The 15,427-nt window shown below is 47.1% G+C and overlaps 1 protein-coding gene across 3 annotated transcripts in view; it reads right to left on the bottom strand.

The window, feature by feature from the left end:
* Positions 1-1,868: 1,868 nt before the first annotated feature.
* The window catches only part of SERTAD2 (SERTA domain containing 2), a 114,606-nt gene continuing 101,047 nt past the window's right edge, over positions 1,869-15,427 (bottom strand). For 2 of the 3 annotated variants that reach the window (XM_081254959.1, XM_081254958.1), the window contains exon 2: positions 1,869-7,126. In XM_081254959.1, coding sequence (XP_081111085.1) covers positions 6,187-7,122 — 936 coding nt within the window. In that variant the 5' untranslated portion in view covers positions 7,123-7,126 and the 3' untranslated portion in view covers positions 1,869-6,186. Of the gene's footprint in view, positions 7,127-11,909; positions 12,134-15,427 lie in introns of those variants that run through there. The other variant, XM_081254960.1, reaches the window with a different exon arrangement.

The raw sequence follows: 15,427 nt of genomic DNA, 5'->3' as shown, positions 1-15,427 counted from the left end.
GACAGACACTTGAGCTCGGCCTGGGAGTGATGGGTAGAATATCTACAAGCTGAACTGCGGGCACAAGCAAGGGCATGCAGTGTGCTGGCAATGGGGCCGTCCAGAGGGCCGGACGGGAGTGGGCCTGGGGCCCAGACAAGGAAGACCACGCTCTGTGCTTCTCTCCTGCTGTAGAGAAGCAGGAACCACAGGGTTTGTTTTTTTCTTTTTTTTAAATTAAACAAATGTATTGAGTGCCTACTCTGCACTAGGTGCAGTTGGAGGCATGTGAGGAGAGAGAACATCCACAGCTTGCACTTTTATTGCACCGTCCACGTGTTCAAAGAGATTTAGGAGCCATGACTGTATCTCGTCCTCACAAGCACAGAGATTGAATGAGTCGCCAAAGCTCTATCTCTAATTAATAGCAGGTGCTCATATTCCAGAGACAAACCTCTCCACTGAGCAACAGCCTCTTATTTCTAGCGGCCTAATGAGCATGTCCATCGGGATGTCTTGATTGAACTCAGCCTGTTCTCCCCCGTGGTAGTCTGCTAGGGCTGCCGTAACAAAGTACCACAGAGCGGCTTAAGCCATAGGAATAGATTGTTCTGGCGGCCAAAAGTCAGAAACAGAGGTGTCAGCAGGGTTGGTGCCTTCTGAGGGCTGAGGAAGAAATCTGTTCATGCTGCTACCCCAGCTTCTGGTGGTTTGCTGGCGGTCTTTGGTGTTCCTTGGCGTGTAGACATATTACCCTGATCTCTGCCTTCATCTTCACATGGTGTTCTCTGTGCTTGTATGTGTCAAAATCTCTGCCCCCCCACCTTTTTTTTTTTTAATCAGGACACTAGTCATTGGATTAAGACCCACCCGAGTAACCTCATTTTAACTTCTCTGTAAAGACCCTATTTCTGAATTAAGGTCACATTCTGAGGTCTTGGGGGTTAGACCTTCAACAGATCTTTTTCGGAGGACACAATTCAACCTATAATACCTCCCCAACGCTCCCCCCTCTGCCACCATATTCCACTGCTGATTGATCGGAACCCTCGTTTTCCAGCCCCATTCCCTCACCAGCTAGTATCGTGGCCCAGAACTGCCTGGAGGTGAGGCTAGATCACACGATGCCCTCAGAGACGGCCCCGCTGTCAAGGAGATTCCACAGGATCTCCTCCACGACCCTTTGGAAGATGGTGGGAGGGGTGGGGATCCGCACTGTGGAAATGGGAGGCGGGCTGCTGGAGGAGGTGCAACAAATTCGTGAACCACCGGTGCTGTGGAATACCAGTGGGGGGCAACAAGGCTGTTAGAGAAACAAGCAGGTGGCAGCGAAGAGCAGATAGGAAGCAGATGCAGCAACCGGCGGCGAGGGGGGAAGAGGGTCCGAGCTGCGGAAGCTGTGCTAAGTTCGGAAAGGAGGCGGTGGAATCACACCTGGGAGAAGGGTGATGAGGCTGAAGAGAGGCCCGAAGGGGAAGGCCCAGCCCCGTGGGGGGAACGAGGCTGGTTTAGACCCACTGAGCGTGAGATGGCAAAGCTTGGCAGATACCAAGTCCAGAGCCTGGGAGAGAGGTAGGGGCTGGAAATATGTTTTCAGAGTCCTGAGTGGATTAGGATCCCTCGGGAAAGCAAGCAGGAGTGGAGGCTCAGCAAAGAGCTGGAAAAAGAAAACCCCCAATGTTTCGTGAGAGTTGGGGGAGGAGGTCCGAGAAGGGCCTGAGAGGCAGGGGGAGAACCGAGAAGAGTGCTCCTGAGAGACAGGGGGCGGGTGACAGCACGGACTCCAGCAGAAGCCGCGGGCAGACCGTTCCCTGACGTGGGCAGCCTGTGACACAGGAGCTGGCTGTGCTCCGGGCAGAAGGAAGCTGCAAACACGCCTCTCTCAGCTTTTAACTGTTTATTGTATAATATAAAACTACAAAAGTAAGACTGCTCATTTCCATGTACATTTAATCTGTCCAATTGTTTAGATTACAGCCCAAACCTACATGTGAATACAACCATCTGGGTTCCGATGTAACGTCTAGTAATATTGCATAGAAAAGGCACAGCTCTCAGGTCTGTGGGGGAAAGGTTACACCTCCTGTTTGACAAAAGCCCTCCTCAAAAACCATGCACCAAACATGTCACTATGTACATCTTTTCCAAATCTTGGTTGTTTGCTCGTATGGACCGACTTCCCTTCCAAACTTGTTATCCCCAAAAGACGTCCAAAATTTTTATAGGCTTTGTTTGCAAGAGCATTTGATCCTGGCTAATTTTCAAGAACCATTCAGACTCATTCTTAGAAGCCCTGAAAACAACTGTACATAAGCAGGACGCACACACCTCACTGCCATTGGCAGTTACTGGAAGTCAACCATTTCCAGCCAAAATAGGTTAAATATGCTCTTTTCAATTATTTTCAGAAAGCTATATAAAGGTCCAATTTGTAACAGCAAGATTTTGAAATTAAGACAGTTCACACAGAGAATAACAATCGCTGCACAAAGTAGAGTCTCTCTCTCTCTCTTATTATTATTATTATTTTTTGCACCTGTCATTTGAGAAGGCTGCCCTGCGGATTCATAATTCATTGTTTACCACAAAGGTGGTTAATAAATTTAAGCTTTAAAAATGATCCGTAAGTTGACACTTTGGCTCTTTGGAGTTTATTTATTTAAGAAATTTCCTTGATCGATCTCAGGGCAGCTGGGACACTCCAAGGGGCTATGGCAATAAACAGCACAATTGAGAAAGACACTCCGGTGGAGGCGGCTGTGGCTAGTTCTCACCCTTTGGTGTGAGCGAGGGCGTCGGTGTGGATGCCCCTTCTGTCATAAAGAGAGAAAGTGCGACTAAAAAAACTTTAAAAAATATCAACCCTTTGATGCTTGATTTTCTTAAAAATTTGGAGGTATTAAAACATTCCTCATCCATACCTTTTGCATATTTCAAATCGACCCATATTAGAGGAGAGAGTAAAAATGAACGTGGACTGTGCATACGATGAGAAGACCCAGGGGTCTGGCTCGGACCCCCTTTTAATACAGATTGACATTCCTACAGGAGAATAAATTCCTACATACATTCTGCACATGTTACGATCCAGATGTTGTTAGAGCTCCACAGTAAAATAAATATATTTACACAGAAAAAAAGGAATAAATAACTTATGAAAAAAAATCACTTCAAATTCAAAGCTCTTATTATTCTGCTCTCATCTTGTCACTTCATTGCACATCACTGTCAATAATTGTCCTCTCCCAGCCCCACCCAGCATGTCTCTCTGTCCCTCTCGTAAAGGCACCTCAAACTGCCTGCCTGACTCTGAATGCCCCAGGATGTCCTTTAGAAACGGGAAGGCACTGCTGCCAGGTGGCATCTGGAAGCACGTCCCACACTCAAGCTGGGACTTGGAGATCACACACAGGCTCACGTTCTTCCCTGTCGGGACATCACTTTGTAAAAATAAGACACAAAGATAACTGAAACACTTGATGGTTTTGTTCTTTTGAAAAAGGGCCACTAATTCCCCACGTCTTCCTCATTAGACCTTGAATATCAAGAATTTACGGTGAGGGTGTCCAGAGAATTAAAAAGCATTTGCGTGCTGCTGTTGGGGGTTTTTGTTTTTGATCCTGAAGCCCAGCCTTACAAATGCGGGAGAGTCAGAGAACCACGTGTGGGCAACACTTCGCTGTGCTTATTTGAACTGCTGCCCAACATATGGGATTTGTTTAAACACACGATTTGCTAATCCAACCGAAGTACAGTTGTTCTAAGTTACTATCAATCAGTTTTTAACAATGGCAAATCAGCCTCCTTACCCTGTTATTGTCCGGAATAATCAACACTATTGTGCATGTACACGTATGTGTATGCGGGCGGCATGTGGAGAGTCTGCCAGGTCCTTGAGTTAGCAGAAGCATGGAGTCTGGGCGGACTTGTTCTCTACAGGAAAAGGAAGCCCTTCAAGCGGACAGGCATGGTGACACCGGAAGCATCTACAACAACCCTCACCTTAACTACATGGTCCCTGGTCCTATCAAAGGGAATGACAGACACATCTGCAGTAGTAAGAGGTGTCCGGTGGAGGGTGCTTGCTGGAGAACAGTGCAGTTTGATCGGTTTCTCACTGCTCGTCTTGAGTTGATAATTAGCCTTTAAAAACACATTCAAGTTGGCGGGAGGGGGTGGGGGGGGTAATTCAGAACGTAGAAAGATTTAATATCATACACGAATCTTTTGCTTAGATGAGCAGTTCCTTCATCAAAATGTTTTTGTATTTGCTTTGCCATGTGTATTATAAAAATAAAACTATCTATGGCTTGTTTAAAGTGCCATTTTATAAAGCTGTCTTTTTTAATTGGCCAGAAAGACTCAATTTTATCCATGGCAAGAAGTGAGCAGAATTGGTGACTGAATATTGACAAATGACCAACAACAAAGACAACAACAACAACACAAATCCCATAATTTAAAAATTCTTAAATAAATATAAAAGTTATTCCTAAAGAAGCCACCTGCATTTCAACAATATAGGTTGTAACCAGCTAGAGTACCATTGGAAGAAAGAAAAAACTGAAACGGAAAGGCCATTAACAATTTCGGCAACAAGCATGATACATTGCAAACGCTTTAAAATTAAATGTACACCGCTAGGAATAAAAAGCTAGTTCTCAAGTTCTCCTGGCAGAGAGAGGATGGCAATGGGGGAGGAGGAGAACATGCATAGAAAGTCCTATCTGTGTATTTGGGTAAAACAGCCTTGTAAAGTGTAGTTAAAGCAGCTGGTTTAAGAAAGCAACCAGATCGGGGGCCGTGACGTAATGGGACCAACTCCAGGTTCAGGAGCCATGCGTGTGACAAGACTGCATTCTAGGCTGGGCCCAGGAGAGCTGGGCGCACTGTGGTGATCGTGAAGATGCCATTTTCAGCACTTAGCAACAGAGGGAAAGAAAGCTCTAAGGAAGGGAAGCAGGAAAAGACAACAGAGCGACATGATGGATGCCTTCTGGGGGAGAGTTCCTTCTTGACGAGCCCTAAGCGTCGCAACAGGGTTTAGTTCCATGAAGAGGTCAGTTGCTTTTCATAAAATTTTGTTCGTGTGTAAAATTTCAGGTCTTCATAAAAATTATGCCAAAAAGGGAAAGATCTGGGGTTTTGTTTAAAAAAATAAAAACAATTAAAAGCGCAGACTTGGCATAAATACAATGAGTACTTGGTAGCCTTCCCCTCCAGAGAGAGAGCTAAAGAGAACCATCACTTAAACCCCGAGCTCCATGGCCACCTCCCGCCAACTGCTTAATGCAAGTTTGATGAGCAGACGTGGCTCAGGCTTTGGAAGTCACAGTGCTGGCGGGTGTTCATGCCAGGGGGTCGGTGCTTGTGAAATTTGGGTGTGATATCTCCTGGCCCTTCTTAAAGCGCTGCGTGTGTGTGTGTGTGTGTGTGTGTGTGTCTGTCTGTGTGCGTGCGCACATCTGGGGACATCAACTGCGGATTGATTTGATCCAATTTTCTCTTTGCACCAAACACATATAAAACATTACAACTCTATAAAAGTACAAGTGCAACTTGTACATCTGAAGTTTGCAGGAACTATGTGAGCAAATCCTATCAAAATAGCTATCTCATATGTATAAACAGCATTTGTTTTTAGAAAAACAATATCATAAACTGCGGAATCTGTACAAAAATATAAAATAAATTTGGGCAGCAGTTTCTAAACAGCCATGTAAATGCAACACTTACGAGGAGTAGTTAATGCCTCTAAAAAGGCTGAATTGCCAAGTCAACCTATACAGGGCGAAAATGCCGGAAAAGGTACTGAGATTATCTAAATAATATATATATATATTTTCTTTTTTTACCTCTTGCAATAAAACTTATAGAAAAAATAGACAAATATGCACATGCAATTTACAGCTTTTCCAACTTATTCCTTGTGCTTCACTTGAACTGTTTATTTTTGTCATTCCACATAGCGACATTGTCTTCAAATGTATTCTTTCCTATTCCCGGGTACTAGGTCTCTGAGGAACCACTCAAAAAAGCATATTAAAAGTGGTCATACTTGGATGAAGGCACTCCAACTCTGCTCAAAGCAAAAACTAGTGTGATCCTTTTGTAGAATGTTCTTTTTCTCAGAAAAAGGCAAGCAAGGGTACATGCACAGTGCGGAGAGCTGTCGGGGTGCGGGGTGCAGGCGATGGGCCCCGGGGCTCAGGACCCGACCAGCACCTCCATGATGTGGTCCAGCTCTGTGAGGTCCATCTTGAAAGGCTGGCTCGGGGCGACGGGCTGGCTGCTGTAGGGGGCCAGCGTCTTGAGGAGGTCGTCGGCCGACACGGGGGACATTTTTGAGGACGTCCCCGACGCGGACGTGCAGGGGTCAAAGTCGTACATGGACGTGTCAATGTCGGCAAACAGGATGTCGTCCAGGGTCAAGTCTGTCAGGAAGCCCGTGGACGTGGTGATCTCAAAGTTGCCGGGCAGGGAGTCCATCAGTTTCGGGTCGTCGGGCCGGCCGTCCTGGAGCCCCTCGGGTCTCTGCGCGCCGGGCCCGCCGGAGTCCCCTTTCGGGTCGTCGGTGGTGGCCTCCGCGGCCTCCATGGAGGTAGATGTGGGACAGAGCTCCTCGATCTCGTCCAGGGCGGAGGAGAAGCTGTCCTTTTCCGGCGGGAGGGCAGGAGGGGCGAGTCTGGCGGGGGCCGCAGGCTGCGCGGCCGGGGAAGTGCAAAACGTGTCCTGGTCGTCCTCGAGCAGTGAGGCGGGGGTGAGGCAGGCCTCCAGGGGCGCAGCGCCGCCCAGCTCGCAGGGCGAGGGCGCGGGGTGGCTGAAGGCAGGCGGCGCCTCCCGGTAGCTGGAGCCCAGCGGGTCGGCGGGCGGCGAAGAGGCGGGGAACGCGGGCCTCAGGCTGCCCTCCTGCTTCAGCTCCTCCTGGATCCGCCTCAACATGTTGTTGATCAGCACGGTCTTTTGCAAGCTGGGCTCTGTGAGGGGCCTGTGGTTGTAGAGTTTCATAAGGGAAATGTTGAAGATAGTCTGGCGCTGTAAGGTGTAAGACACCTTGGACGGACCGTCGGAGGGGGACACGATTTTGCCTTCCAGCCCATCTTCATGCTCGTCAAACTTCCGTTTTCCTCCTTTCCCCAACATATATCTGCCAAGGAGAAAGGAAGGAGATGGAATCAATCCCAGAAAAAAGAATTTCCACCGTCAAAAAAGACGCGGATTCAGAGGTCAGGACTCGGACTTGAGTTCCCTGCCCAGGGTTGGTTACAACAGAAGAATTCACTGGGAAATCTACCTTTGTGTGCCAGTGGAGCAATTTTTATCACTGGGTAGTCTGTTGAATGTATTTCTTGAGAAATGTGTACAACACAGACAAGTTAAACGTTACCATGGAAACCGTGATTTTGACTTTGTGCTCGTGGGCTTGCGTTCGCATGCCTATGGCGTTACCACGCAGGTTCAACTTCCCTCCCCCAAACAGATCTATTTTTAAAGCCCAAGAGAACACTGACAATACTATGACCTAAACAGGTAAAGGTATCATAGATTACAGCTTGAACACACCTAGAACGATGAAAAGAACCCAGTTGGAGAAAAGGGAATATGTACCATTTTGGTAGAACTGCGTGTGCTTTCAAAACGCCGTTTCCTTCCTCATCACACATAGAGCCTTTCTGCCTGTTTGGTGACATGTGGCGAAGTGCTTGGACTGTGTTAAATGACCACAGTGATTGAGCTGCCACTGCTTTTCCGTCCAGAATCAAGTGGAGGAAGGTGGATTGCCCAGCCCAAGTTTTCCCGTGGCTCAATTTCATCGCATGCAGCCATGCCTGTGCAACTGGACTAATTTAAAAGAAATTTGCTCTGATTATAAGCATTGCTGTTTGGGTACTCGACACATTTCTTAAAACAATACCTAGGGCTTCCCTGGTGACGCAGTGGTTGAGAGTCCGCCTGCCGATGCAGGGCACACGGGTTCGTGCCCCGGTCCGGGAAGATCCCACATGCCACGGAGCAGCTGGGCCCGTGAGCCATGGCCGCTGAGCCTGCGCATCCGGAGCCTGTGCTCCGCAACGGGAGAGGCCACAACAGTGAGAGGCCTGCATACCGCAAAAAAACCACACAAAAAAAAACAACAAAAAAACCCCAAAAAACAATACCTACTGTGATTCGAGCAGGAATTTCAAAGAAACAATGACCTCCTATCTCAGACCTTGAGCACTGGGGAACGCGTTGGATTTTAACTCCTGCCTACCTCGCCTGACACGCACAGCCTCGGAGGTCTCCTTGTGTGCTCTGGCCTGAGTGAAGACACCCTCAGCTGTCTGTGCCTTCAGGAGAGTGGTCCTTCATCTCAAAACTTCTACCAACTAAACAGCAATCACAAGTCCCCCAGCCTTTGACTCAGAGACCTCACTTTCCAACCAATGAATCAAGAAAGCTGTCCTTACGCCGTTGTTCCAACCAGCAGACATGCTTCTAATCAAGCCAGGCCCATGCTTGCTCCCTACCCCCCTACACCACTTACCCACAGGCACGTGTTAATGCTCTCCTCAAGGCCACTCACTCTTTCTGATATCATCACATACGAGAAAGTGCTTTGTAGTTATCCAGGTTTTCTTCTAAAGGCGACTTGCCTTTTTTTTTTTTTTTTTTTTTTTGTGGTACGTGGGCCTCTCACTGCTACGGCCTCTCCCGTTGTGGAGCACAGCCTCCGGACGCGCAGGCTCAGCGGCCATGGCTCACAGGCCTAGCCGCTCTGCGGCATGTGGGATCTTCCCGGACTGGGGCACGAACCCGTGTCCCCTGCATCGGCAGGCGGACTCTCAACCACTGTGCCACCAGGGAAACCCAGCGACTTGCGTTTTACTGAATGGCCTCCTTCAATCCTTTAACTCATCCCGCATCTATGCTGTCTTGGGCACTCTGCCAGAAAGTGGGTAGTCCTGCACAGGAACAAAGCCTGGTCTTCAAGGGGCTGAACATCTTTGCAGACACCTCATTATCATTTTCAATTAGGAGTCTCATCCTAAAGGAATAAGGCTAACCATAATAAAACTTCTCAGAACTTCCTCCCAAGGCTTTGTGAAAGAAGGCCACGCTGCCCCTCCAGGCAGACAGGCATGCAGGTGGACACAGAGCCTGGTGCACAAGTCCCACTCCGGGTGACTGCCTTCATGTGCCTCAGTCTCCAGGAGAGGATGAAGACAGCTGCAAGCCATCAAGTCAGAATCAGCTTGAGAATTTGTTAACACTCATAAAGAATGTGGAGTTGCTTGTAGGAAACACTTTCTCTCACTTTGTAAACATTAAGAAAATGGCTGTCTATCACTAGGACCAAAGACCAGTCCCATAATTAACTGTTCTCTGAGGCAAGGAAGGTATGGTAGTAACAACTCCCTTATCTAATGCTTCACATGACAGAAACATTTCCTACTGTTCAGTGCTAAAAGCCTCATTTGTATATACACTTTGCACAGAACATTTCCTATCTAAAGTATCTGTGCCCATTTAAACTTGAGTGTGAATCAGAGAGGTGACTTCATTTCACAATACAAAACACTTTCTACTTTATGCATTAGAAGTATTACCGGACAACTGTGTTTTGAAACAGATAACTGTATTCACATATATGCCATTTGTATTTGTTTACAATTTAAGCATTTAATGTCACTTCTAGAAAAACTCCATTCTTACCCAAGAGCTCACCAAATGCATTTAATTATCATATAAAGCTGTTATATAATCTACGTTATATGCTATAATTTGAATGTACCCAATACATCCAAACGTGTGCCAGAGTACACAAGTGCACATGCACACACACTCTAAAACAGTGTTTCTCAAAGTGTGGTCCATAGATGGAACCAGTCTGTAAACTGTTACTAGTTCCTGATGAGGTAAGTAGAGATACTTTTATAGCAGATTTACAGAGTAATTATATCTCTGTAAAAACAATTTTTTAAAATGAGGCTTCTATTTTTACATGTTTGTACTCTTATTTCATTTTTCTAGTAATTATTTTTATCATGTTTTACTAAAGTATCAGTCCATAAAGGAGGAAAACACAAACAAGATGGTCCTTCATCACAAAAAGTTTGAGAAGCACTGTCCCAAAATGTAAACCAAACACACACCTCAAAACAAATTAGTAAGCTCATCGCCACTTTAAATTTTTACTGGTTTTCTGGAGAAGTAACACTTAGAAAAGACAACGTAGACTTTTCCTTTCTTTTAGTCATTCATGCAGAGCTGTCTTTCAAAGACTTGTTGACAGGAAAAAACAACAGGGCTTTTTCAATAACTCATACTTCTCAAGAAATAATCACCGAGCACATAGAACTTAAATATTTAAAAAGCACGTGGTACTATAGGCATTTAGCAGAATTCCCATTGCTGAGGGAGATCTATGGAGATACTTTTCAGAGAGATTTCAACATGAGAAGCGCCTAATTTCCAATTAGAATGATCTAGCTGGTCATAGCTGTGTGATAATCTTAATGATTTAGGGAAAGCCTGGTAAGACATTCGTAATGCTCTCTGGAAGGCGACAGAGGAGGGATCGTGTAAGCAAAATCTGTGAGCGCGAATAGGCAAGACGAATCGAATCTTGGATGCTTCTCAAATGTGTAAATAAGGACTCATGATAGAGTATGGCTCAAAGCAGGTTTGCCTTCATTTTTCTATTTCATTTTATGAGGCAACACTGCTCTACACACCCAGTAAGATTGCAAAATGCACACAATCCTGACTTGTAATCTGAAGTCTATCTACATTTTTACAGAAAGGAGTGAAAAACAACATAGTAAAATCTAATCCACATTCCTACTTAGAACGTTAATGTAAAAAAAAGTTTTTTTAATTTAAAATTTGTAAAAAATTAAAATTTTCCCAAAGTTTGCTTAACACACTGTTGGGAGTCCCGTCTGCCCACATTCAGAAGAGGCCTCCAGCTCCTGGAAGTGAGAAGGACCCTCACTCGGTGCTGTGTGAACGCCACACCTTGGAGCAGACACAATTCAAAGAAAAGACAAGCTTCGCAAGAACCTGAGGGCCAGGCTGCCTGAAGCCTTTTCCTCGGGCGAGCTAAGACGACAGCAATAGCTCTTCAGGCCATTGGAGAGGCAGGTGACGTTTTAAAAGGCCTCACTTGGCTGCAGCCTGAGGATGGAGCAGTGGCTGGAGCTCATTAGCGGCTTCAAGCTAACAAGAGGGAAGTGGGTGTCTGCTGTTCCTGCCCGAGAAGCCCCTTGGCGGTGGACCTGGACACCAGGGTGGTAGCCTGTAGTTCATCAAAGGGGGCCTGTGATAAGTCGGTTTCCAGGCCACCCTGAGGCTTGGCGCCCCACTTTGCCTCCTCCCTTGGCTTGAGAAGACCCAGGCCCCAAAGCTCATGTCTTCTAGCCAATCTTTCAGTCAAAGGCCCAGAAGGGGCCCTGAGCTTCAGGGCTGGTTATAGATCCCCACATGGGGGAGTGAGGTGGGTGCTCCCTCTCTTTCCTGCCCACCCAGAGGGGCCTAGAACTAACCACAGCCACTCTTTTATTGAATATTCACTGACTCTTAATATAAGGTTCCAGATAAAACACCCTCCCTCCCCAATAAGCTTGCTAGAAAGAAACTCCCAGCATTCTGATTTGCTTAACGTAAATGTTGGCAAGTAGTAACTGCAGCAATCGAAGTTTTGAAAATAGAGACCAAAACTCAAGGGTAGCAATACAAATGAACACTCCTCTGCCAGAGTTTTCCAGGAAGTTTAATAGTGAATAAAACTCTCCAGATACTAAACCTGGCTTGCAGTTGTGCCGCTTTCATTAGGAAGGACCCTGCTCTCAAAAGCTACAATCCGCTTGGGCAGATAATCAAGAGTAACATGTCACTGGGAGATTCCTCAGAAGAGAAAGAACCAGAGAAACAGCAGAAGATAGTACCTGTTTGGGAGTTTGCAATTCCAGATTCTGAATGGCTCTCACAGCAGGGAGTCTGAGAGATTAGTACAGACTGAGGTGACCAGGGGACTTCTGGGGATAGGATCCGAGGTTTCTGTTTAAGGCAGGATTGTCTCTCAATGTCGGTTTCCCACCCCAGACGGTAAGCCCTCTGAGGGTTTCAGGCTGTTCCGTTCGTCTCTGTGTCCTCAGGTTAGGGCAGTCCCTGATACACAGAAGATGCTCCAGAAATAGTCACTGGATGAACAGTAAATGGAAAGAATGAGAAAAGACACTGAGCTTCAGCCAGAGGAGAACTGCAAAACAAAGACAGAGGTGTGTGTCTTTGGCTCTGACTGTAAACTTGGCATGGGAGGGAGCGTATGACAAAGGGGAAGGTTGAACGAATCTCAGAGGGCACAGCTGTACAGGGCAGGCCCTGGGTAAGGAGATTTGTCAGTACCCGAGGCACAGCGGGTGGGCAGGGATGCCTCTCTCGATCTTTAGTTCTCAAACTTGGGTGTGCATCAGACTCACCAAGGGGGCTAGTTAACACAGAATGCTTCCCCCCCCCCGCAAAACACACACACACTATCCCAGATTCTCATTCAGTCCGTCTGGTGTGGAGGCCCAAGATGTGCATTTCCAACATGTTTCCAGGTGATGCTGGTCTGTGGACCTCATTTTGAGAACCATGACTTCCTTTTTTCCCCATCCAGCTATTTCATATGTAAGCCTGAGAATATCTTTACTCAATTAAACTTGAGTCTAAAGGGCTTCCCTACTTGTGCCTAAGCAGGTAAGGAAAAAAAGAATGAGCAGCATTTCTGTGATGGCAACTGACATTAAAAAAGAAAGACTACATGCAGAATTAAGATGTCTTCAGCTCAATTTTAGTGATAAAGCTCAGCTTCTCAGACTGATATATCAGATCCCACCTGCTCACTGGGGCCTAGATGCTTCTTGCTGTGATCACAGAGTGAATGGCAGTGAGGCCTTATGCCCGATGTCCAAAGAGAAACTGGAATAGTACCTATGTGTTAAAAGGGAGCATTTCGTAGCTTTTGTATTTTTTAAGGCATTATGGGAAAAAAATGCAAACATTAAAAAAAAACACAAGCAATCAAAAATGTTCTTTTAAACTCAATGTTTTTCAACTGTTTAAAAGCTATGCCTTGGAAAAAAATTTAAAATCACTCTCCTTTAATGTTATCTGAACTGTCAAAATAAATGTTATGATTTTTAAATTAAGAATATTAAATCTACTTTTGCAAACCACCACTTCTGTCATCCCCACTAACAATGACAAAATCCACTGCTTTAACCTGCAGCCCTCTGTGGCCACTAGTGCTTCCTAGAGGCCCAGAGCCTGGTGGCCGCTGATTGACAGGTGCACGGAGGGGGCTGTGTGGCCCCTGCAGGCAGCATCACTGCTTGGGCTTGTGAGAGGCCCAAACTGGGAACCCTGCTCTGCGCACCACTAGGGCTGTCTTTCTGACTTGCTGCGGGTCAAAAAAAGATGCAAAAGACTGCATTATGCTTTAACTCAATTCATCCCCCCGAACAGAGATCACCCCAGATAGAAGGAAGACCCTCCACCTCATCCTACTCAGTATCCAAGGGAATTAATGCTACAAAAGGCATGGAAAAGAAGGTCAAAATTGATAGCTTAGTTCCAGTTTCTGAAGGGAGGAAATGATCGGGGAAGGTATGACTGACCACATGATCAAAGAGGCAGCTGAGAGCGGAGCCAAGTGGCCGGGGAGGGAGTGGAAATGGCTCCCAGCTCAGCTCATCCATCCAGGTGGAGGGATGCTGGTCCACACACAGAGCTGGGGCAGACAGGGGAGATCCCAAAAGACATTACTCCAAAACACCTCAAGGCCCGATGGTCTGTACTTCGTGTACATTTTCAAAAGCCTGTTCCAATTTCCTTTTGGAGTAGTAAGTGACAACTAGAAATCCAGGGCTTTCGAGTGTAGCAGGCGTCACGATTAAGTGACGTATTGTCTCAACGGTCAGTTAACGAGGCAGAACTCAGCCCTGGTGTCTGCTGTCGGGGAAGAGTAGTTACTGGTGGGGCCCTCGGCTCCCAGAGAACTGGTCTCCTTCTACGTCCTCACCAGGGTGAAGACCCCAGTGCCTGCTTTGGGATGAGTCACTGGTCTGCACACTTATGCTTGCGTCACTAAGTTAACATCTCTCAAGTGAAAGGCTCCTAATCCAGAGGGTCCCCAATCTCCTCAACTACACCATCCTGTGTGGCCACTCGTGTGATTACTGGTTGCTGAGGAGTCCAGAAGTGCCCATGCTGACACTAAAAATCATAAAAAAGAGGCATTTATGGTAATGCCAATGATTCAGAAGGATGATTTTTCCTCATGGATCTAGCCAGTTTGAAGAAAAAAGAAGCTAAGACAAGACATGTGACGAGTGTCTTCAAACAGGCTAGCAGAAGCTATTTCCTCACTCTGACATCCTGAGCCACCAAACCCAAAGTCCTGTAAGTGGAAACACATTCTTTCAGTTTCTTTTGGGGGCAGTAGAAGAAGAAAGGAGTGCCCCTGGCAAAACTACTGAGTGTGCGACAGTCTTCCAAGAGCAGAAGAGAGGCTGGCCAGAAATGCTGGTGAGACAACTTGTGAAACAGAATATTCTCATCTCTCCTCTCCTCACCCCATACACCTGCCTTACAATGCGCTCTGGATCCTGCTTCTGAGGTGGTCCAAATGGACAGCCTCTGCTCCTAACCAGGACACCTCCCACCAGCTGTGGGGGAACTCTGGGAAAAGGCTCTTGTGTCAGACAGTCACACAGCAGCTCCCAAGAAGGAAGGAGAGGCCCCCGTCCCCCTTCTACGGGGGGAAGCCAGGTTTGCTCAGACAACTTTCCACACTGTTAAAATATTACACCTTAAAAAACACCCAGGACTCAGAAATCTGATAACACCTATGCTTTTAACACCTCTCCTCCACCAAGTAACAACAGAACCCACCAGGAGAACAGAAAGGCCACCCTGAAGGGACATGCTAGGTGGTGGTGCTGGCAGATGGGGAGAGAGCTGACAGAAAGGGGGGTCAGCCTGCAAGGATCTCCCAGCGGGGGTGTGCCATGCGCTGTGGCCGGTGCAGTTCCCCCAAAACCGGGGTGGTGAGCCTCCAGGAGGCGCTGTGGGTCAGCACTCCTGCAGACCCCAAAGTGATTGCCTCTGGTCTTAGGGAACGGCAGAAACACGGGCAAAATTCCAACGGGGAGGGCTTCCTTGGTGGCGCAGTGGTTGAGAATCCATCCACCTGCCAATGCAGGGAACACGGGTTCGAGTCCTGGTCCGGGAAGATCCCACATGCCGCGGAGCAACTAAGCCCGTGAGCCACAAGTACTGAAGCCCGCGCGCCTAGAGCCCGTGCTCCGCAACAAGAGAAGCCACCGCAATGAGAAGCCCGCGCACCGCAATACAGAGTAGCCTCCACTCGCCGCAACTACGGCAACGAAGACCCAACGCAGCCAAAGATAAATAAAAT

Source organism: Mesoplodon bidens (assembly GCF_964165515.1).
Source record: "Mesoplodon bidens genome assembly, chromosome: 14".
NCBI classification, from domain to species: Eukaryota; Metazoa; Chordata; class Mammalia; order Artiodactyla; family Ziphiidae; genus Mesoplodon; species Mesoplodon bidens.
Note: the sequence above shows the minus strand (reverse complement) of the source record. Positions and strands in the feature narration are given on the sequence as shown.